Below are 7492 nucleotides of genomic sequence, written 5' to 3'. Positions count from 1 at the left end.
GACTCAGTGAACAGTGCAGGAATCTTCAAACTGCAGGGCCCTGACAAAGGGCCACCACTCTAGTGACAGTGAGACTACAGCCAACCATTTCAGAAACATTCTGTATCCTGGGGTGCCAGGGTGACCCCTAGAAACTTCCCCCAATTGGTTCTGTGGTCCTAGAAGCTACTCAAATACTTAGGATCGAAACAAGAACGTTCCATCTGCTTGTCCACCCGCTGCGGGGCCGGTTCGCCTCTCTGATGCCACGTGTGAGTGTTAATGCAAGGAAAATAATATTTAAATGAAAGGGGGGGAAATAGATAGTTTTGTATTAAAATATTTTATATTAATCATTCAAACTTAATTTTATACAACGAATGCATACATTGCCCAGATGTCTGTATCGGAAGGGGGGGGTCGAGGAGACATGGGGGTGGGTGTGCCTGGGCGCTGGTACGAGCAGGAGATGAGAGGCGAGGAGTCACCGCGCTTCCTCGCCTCATCCTGTGCTGCAAATGGAGGAAGAGCCGGTGCTGTCACTCGACGGGGACATCACCACGGAGAGCAGGATCTGCGACAGTGGCGCCTCTCCGGGCCTCTCTGCCAGGCAAGCCCCCAGAGCCTAAGGCCCTCTGACCAGCGAGTCCTTGACTTAACAGTGGCTGTGATGGGTCACAACGTGAACGGGGACTGCTGAGTGTGTGTGTGAGTATGTGTGTGAATGTGAATGTGTGTGTGTGTGTGTGTGCACGTGTGTGTGTGTGTGTGTGTGCAGACTGGCTGGAATTTTCTCCTTCCGCAGAACCGCCCCTGGGGCCGTCCCCCCGTGCGCTGGTGGCGGGTGCCGGGCGCCTAGGCGGCAGGCATGTCAGCCTTGCTGAGCGCGATGGCCAGCTCCAGGTCTTCCTGCTCCTGCCGCCGCAGCCGCGCCAGCCTCTCCTGCTCTGCCTTCTCGCTCTCCCGCTTGGCCCAGGCCAGCTGCTGCTCCTCATTGCCAAACTGCAAAGGAAAATGGAGGTTGGGTTACTGGGCCCAGGAGCTGCAACCCGCCGCTTGGGGTGGCGCCAGGGCATGAGCATGCCTGGCGCGTGCTGTCGGGGCACAGGGAAATGCAATGCTGGGGTGCACTGGGCCGGGGGTGGCGAGGGGAGGGAGGCTGCCTGGTGTGCACGTGAAAAACCAGAAAACGCCAGAAGCCCGTGTCTTGCTGGGAAGCGGGGAGGGGACACGCACGGCCCAGTCCTGACCCACAGTCACATGCACCAAGAAACAGGGCTGAGTCTGCCCCAAGCTACCACCTCAGACCTCAGAGAAACTAGCCGCCCGGCCCTCCGCAGGGAACCGAATCAGGCAAGGCTGGGCATCCGTCTGGGGATGCGGAGGGCTCCTGCACATCCCCGGGTCAGAGTCTGCGGCTTCGCAGGGGTGTGAGCGGGGAGCCCCACTTGGCCTCCTCTCCGGGCACAGCAGGGGCGTCTGTGAGGGCGGCCGTGGAGCAGAGGTCAGTTGAACCGAGGAGCTCAAACAGCAAACCTACAAGGCCTGGGCCTCGATGACAGGCCGATCACACCAGCGGGTGGCAGACGCTGGGACTGTAGAGTTCCAAGGATTTAAATTGGTCCCATCGCAGCACATGGCGCTGCGTTTCAAATGCGCGCAGACAACCCGGTCTTGAAATGTGGTATCGCCACCCCAGCCACGGCCCAGGGAGCTCCGGGCCCGCTAGGCGCCACCTCGTACTTGGATGTTTATAGGAGCCCTGGCATTTACGCTGCCCATCTGTCCAGGAGTTCTTGATGTCCTTTCCCAAAAGGTCCAATTAAAAATAAACAAAACCTTTTTTCAAGGGAAAAAACCATTCTGATACCGAGGTGGGTGGTTTCAAACCATTCAAGGTACCTTAGCTCTACAGAAAGAAAAGCAAAGCTCGATGTCACATGCTCTTCCCCAGGCCTCTGGGTCCCCCATGGGCCCCAGTCACACGCCCCACACCCCTGAGCAAAGCTGCAGCCTGTCCTCGGGCTCGGCCTCCCTTCGCCTCTCCTCCCAGCACTGGCTCTGCTGGCTCTCTGCTAAGCACCAGGTGACACCAAAGAAAAGAGGTGGGGCAGCCTCTGAAAGGCGCCCCTTGAGAGCAGACAGACAGACAATCCTGACCTGACACAGGCTTCACAGAGGCCCGAACAGATCCCACCAGGAGCACTGGGGAAGGAAGCACGACAGGAATTCCCGGCTACTTCTGCGCACCTACTGGGCCTGAGCAACAACCTGGGAGGGGAGCTTCTTCGGCAGGTGCGGATGCAGAGGGGAGGCCTGGGGAGAGAGGTGGTGCCTGCAGAGCCCGGGCCCTTAACAGGCTGGACTTTCTCTGGGTCTGGGTCTGGGTGGAGGGGTGCAGCACTGCAGGGTGAGAGGGGCTGCAAGGGGCTTGTGTGCAGGTGCGGTGGGGGTGGGGGCGCTGGAGGGAGCCTGGCCTGGACCACATGTGGCCTGGAGAAGGAGGTGGGGCAGGAGAGGAGGCCTCCCTCCACCGGGCCTTGGGGCTTAGGAAGGGACGGGTACGGGGTCAGCATGAAGAGGAGCCATCCCCAGGAAGAAAGGCCCAGTCCCAGTTTCTTAGAGAAACTACCCAGGAAAATGTCCAGGGCCTTATGGGTCTCCAGGTAGGACTCCCTGGAATCTGGCCCGCGCCCCTCCTGTTTCCATCACAGAAAGCCTCCACCCCCGCACTCTCTGGGGGATTTTCCAGCACCTCATCAGGAGAAAAACAAGGAAAAACCCACAAATACTGGCAGAAACAGCATCCCAGTGCCGCTGACAGCAGCGGGAGGGGACAGTGGAGTTGATAGGGACCTAGCCCTCTATCAGCCCAGAGGAGGGGAGGGTGAGGGCTGATAAGTAATGGCCAAGGCGACTGGGCCACAGCCTGGAAGCCAGGCCAGGAGGGGTTGAGCGCAGCAGAGGCCACAAGGCCGCACCCCGATTCCGCCCAGCCCCAGAGTCTCGGGATGTCCCTCCAGAGCCTCCTGCTCAAGGGGTCCCCGTTTTGAAAGGAAATGTGCTGACAGGAACATTCCAGATGCCTTCAGAGCAGACTGGGGTGGGGCCAGCTTCCGGATCAGGTCTGGAGACTCGCACCGGGCTTGGGATTTGTGCACACTTGAGAAGCAGGCTGGAGCGCCGTGTCCGAGAGAGGACCTGGAGGAGGAGGGTTGCTCGAGGCTCCCTCTGGGCCTCCAAGCAACAGAAGAGCATCTCCTGGCCCCAGGCGGGGGGGACCCCTCGACTAGTCCACTCTGGTCCTCCGACCCGCATGCACAGTGACAGCCAGAACCTGGGGCGCCCATACGCGCAGCCACCCCTCCAGGAACGGCAGGTGACTCCTGCTTCACCCTTGCACCGTCCTGGAGCTGAGATGCAGGGCATAGAATGTTGCCTCCCGTGGCATCTCCCGGGCGGTTTTCCTCCAGCAGCCTCTCAGCAGAAACCCGGGGTTCGGACGGCTGTGCGCCCGAGGGCACCCCGGGGCGACTCCTCACTGGGCCTGAGGCTTCCGGGCCAGGGGACACTCGCAGCCACCTCCCGCTGGCTCACTCCCGCTGCTGGGAGAGTCGCACCGAGCTGTCAGACGACGCCCGGCACGGCACATCCCTCGGGGAGTCACTCCGCTCTTCACGCAGCCTTCCGGAAAAAGGAGCCATTTCGCTACCCTATAAAGGCCACTTCCTAATAAACACATTTGCCTGAGGCAGAAAGTCTTGTTTTTAAAGAAATCTCAGAGATATTTCCTGTGAACAGCTACAAGCACAACTGACCCATTGATGGAAACTCGGGGCTCGTAAACGAGAGGCTTCCAGAAGGGCAGGGCTAGGGCGCCAATGGGAGGGCTGCCCACGTGTGTGCCGTCGGCTTCCCTTAACTCCAGCGCGGGCCACGTGGCTTGTGCGTGGCTGCCAGCATGTCCTGGTGGCACTGGAGGACACGGGCACTGAAGGAGTCACAGTGCCGATCTGCCGGGCAGCGAGAGACCTCTCGGTGTGCACGCAGGGAAACGCAAACAGACGGCCTGAGGGCCCCACTCTAGCCTGTCCTGAGTTAGCACAAACCTCCGAGGTCCGGCAAACCAGAAACCACTGGCCAAGGCCTGGGGTCCCCGGACGCCACAAAAACACAAAGGCATCCCAAGTGCCCTAATGTGGCACAGGCCGGCCATTTCTGCATCACTGTATGACCGAAGGGGATGAACCAAGCCAGTCAGGTGTCCTGCCTCTCCCACACCCCAACCCCTCAGAGGGGCCAAATTCCGCATTCAGGGGCTTCCTCTGGAAAAACTGGGGCATCCGGAGCAGGAAAAGGGATTTTCAACAAAAAATAGCAGCAAGGCTACAAATGGGGCAGAACCTGATCCCCCACCAGGAAACTAGGATGATTCGATACTGGGGGTGTTTCAGGAATGACCAGAAATATCGGCCAGATGACAGCTTAAAACCTTGTTGTTGCTTTTGATATTCTCCCCCAACAGCCCCCGGGGGTGGGGCGGGGCACAGAAACAGAATCACGCATTTCAGAAAGAAGAGCCATTTCTCCAAATTCCCAATCACATCTACTTACCCCTCTTGCCTACCCAAAACAAGAGTACCTGCGTCCTGCGTGAATAGCTCTCTTTTTCTCCTCAGCGTTTTCTATTTATTTTTCCACCCAAACACAAACGCAGTACTATTCAAGAAACCGTAGATAGAGCGCGTTTTGTTTCGGGCTTTTATTAATACCGTCGCCGTTGGGATCCGTCCACAGTGTGCACCGGCTGTCGGCAAAATCGAGCTAAGTGGAGTCGTAAAACATTTACAGGTCGCCGAGGGCCGGGACCGCGCCCGCGTCTTGGGCGACCGCAGCGATGCCACAAGACAGCCAAGCACGAGGCGGATCTGGGGTGAATCGGGCGCTCGCCGGGCACCACGAGGGCAGGGCTGGTTTTAAGGACAGATGTTCTAGGAGCTGGAGCATCTAGCAGACAACGCATCTCCCACCAAACCAGGAAACAAAGCACTCTGCAAATTCGAACGTAAAAAGTGTGCCACAGACGGTGCAACCGATTCTGGGAAGACAACATCTGAAGCTCTCTGAGAACAAGGTTCTTGGTACCGAGGAAGGTACTGGAAACACCCCCACGTGACCGCGTTTTGCAATCCGGAATCTTTTCGGTACCCCGAGAAAACAAGGGCTGGGCTTTCCCGAGCCCCGGATTAGCTTCAGAAAAGACACGTCACTTTGCTAAGTGGCTCCGCGAGGGTTTGCGTTTGGGTCTGGCAAAGGGCAAAGGCCTTCAGAGCAGTTGTTCTAGGCTCGATTTCCTTCCGTCGTAGCTGGGGACAGAAATAAGTTCTAGAAAACCACACTGCTCTTCCTCCACGTGCCCTGTCTGGGTCCTTCAATCCTTACTTGCTGATCAAAACACCCTGTGGTGGGACCGGCCCAACTCCTGCACAAAGACCCTTCTGGAGACAGCGGAACTCTCTAATGGGACCTTTGCGATCTCGTGTGCATACTTCGGAAGCGTCTGACATCTCAGCTTCCATACATCCATGAGCGCCATGGCCTCCAGGCCACAGGCACGATACAGAGTCTACCAGGAAGGACAGAAACGGGCACGTGTGGCCGCCCTGCCGGGAGCAAGCATGCCTTGGTCACAGAGTACCCAAACTGCAGCTCTTTCTCTTTTTTTTATTGAGAAACTGTTTTTCTTACAGAAAAGCAGCAGTACAGAATAAATAACACAAGGGACAGCGTAGGGGTACCAGGACGTAGAAGCCAGGTTTGCTGTTTCAAAGAGACAAAAAAGAACCCCAGAGAAGCTGCAAGCGGGGTGGGGGTGGGGGGGTTGGCGCACAGGGAGCTCAACTTACAGAGGTGAAGTCTGCAAAGCCCAAGGAAGAGGCTTTAGAAGGTTTAGCTGAAGAGGAGGGAGCAAATGGATCTTTTCCACTAAACGGGTCCCCAAACCCCTTTTTATTTTGGAACGGGTCACTGCTGTCAGCCCCGAGTGGCTGGAATGGATCAGGGGGCTCGGGAAAGTCTGCAGAACCAAGCTGGCTTACAGGTGTACTTTTACCTGGAAAGTTTAGGAGAAAAAAAAAAAAAGGAGAAAAGAAAAGAAAAAAAAATACAAGTTACTGACCACAGACAGAACAGAGTCCTGACTAAGGAGGCGGGCGAGCACTCGCAGGGACACCCTCTCCTTCTTCGGAAAGGGCCAGAATGCCACTCCCCGGTGGGACAGATCCCAGGGAAATCCTGGACAGATCTCACTTTAGTCTCACCTTATCCCGCAGGCTTCACCGGTTTGTGGGCGATGCCAGAAAACCACTTCAGACACGCCCCTCCCTTCCCCGCCCCACACAGCTAGAATGTACTGTCTTCAAGTTTACATGCAGACATGTTTCAAAGTGACTCATTTTAGTGGCAACACATTTACTATCACACCGAGTTTAAAAAAAAAAAAAAAAAAAAGTCATGGCTGAGCAGAAAAATACACTGCAAGCTTCTAACAATAAAACAATGGGGGGGTAGTATTTGCAGTTAAAAAGGGGGGGCGGATTACTTTCACCATATGGGACAGAGTCAGCATTGACTGTGAGGGTCTGGCCTCTGCTGTCCTGAGGTTTACATCTGTCCTCAGCTCCCGCTTCTGCCCTTTTGTGCTGGTGGCTCCGAGGGCCGGGGTTTGGGCCTTCCTGGGCTCTTGCTGAGAGGGGGGCCCTAGGATGCCGGGGTCGTAGCAAGGCCAATCTCGACCAGCTGCGTGTAGGATAGATGTGTTCAGAATTAGAGGGAACCTGGTACCATGAGACTATGCTTGGGGCTGTGGCCTGAGGGCAGGTGGCTTCTCCTGCCAATGTGCCAGAATGTTCCACCAGGAATCAGGGGTCTCACCAGGCCTGCCTAGCGACACTTGATGAGCCTTCAGACCTGTCAGTTTTGTAGGCCAGGATCCTGTCTGACACCACTCATGCGCCCAGTGAAGCACCAGGAGTGAGATGTTCAATTTAATCCAAGCAGCTCTATTTCCAAGCCTCAGGTTAGAGACTAGAGGAGACTTGACGTGATTCTGATTTGTCAGTCTAGCTGCTTATGCTGGTGTGCACCAAGAACCCACAAGCCAAGGGCCACATTCCACACACAACCATGGACATTTAGCTGACATCCAGAAAACGCCCCCACGCAGCACCTGAACCTGGGACACCTGCCTCCTCACCCAGCCAGGCTCTGCCAGCCCACCTGCCAGCCAGAGCGCACACCTGCCCTCCCATCTCCACACCCAGCTCTCAGAAGCCTCCTCTCCGATGCTATGTTTCTACGGGCCCCCAAATGTCCCTAAGGGGTCTGGGGCCACAGCTTGCCTCTGCTTCTTTTAGCTCTAAGACCTCAACAAGGATAAGTCCCTCAGCCCCAGCTGGCCTCAGTTTCCCACATGTGAAGTGGGAGTGAAGAGGCAGGGGTCAGAGGAGTGGCT

At 56.7% G+C, this 7492-nt stretch overlaps 1 protein-coding gene across 9 annotated transcripts in view; it reads right to left on the bottom strand.

Moving 5' to 3' along the window:
* Positions 1-284: 284 nt before the first annotated feature.
* EPS15L1 (epidermal growth factor receptor pathway substrate 15 like 1) overlaps positions 285-7492 on the bottom strand; it is a 95362-nt gene continuing 88154 nt past the window's right edge. For 5 of the 9 annotated variants that reach the window (XM_047698852.1, XM_047698859.1, XM_047698865.1 and 2 more), the window contains 2 exons: positions 5886-6091; positions 285-981 (listed from right to left, as the gene is read on the bottom strand). In XM_047698852.1, coding sequence (XP_047554808.1) covers positions 835-981; positions 5886-6091 — 353 coding nt within the window. In that variant the 3' untranslated portion in view covers positions 285-834. Of the gene's footprint in view, positions 982-5885; positions 6092-7492 lie in introns of those variants that run through there. The other 4 variants (XM_047698879.1, XM_047698883.1, XM_047698882.1 and 1 more) reach the window with 3 other exon arrangements.

This window comes from Lutra lutra, chromosome 1 (genome assembly GCF_902655055.1).
Source record: "Lutra lutra chromosome 1, mLutLut1.2, whole genome shotgun sequence".
In the NCBI taxonomy this organism is placed as follows: Eukaryota; Metazoa; Chordata; class Mammalia; order Carnivora; family Mustelidae; genus Lutra; species Lutra lutra.
This window is presented reverse-complemented; position numbering and strand designations above follow the sequence as displayed.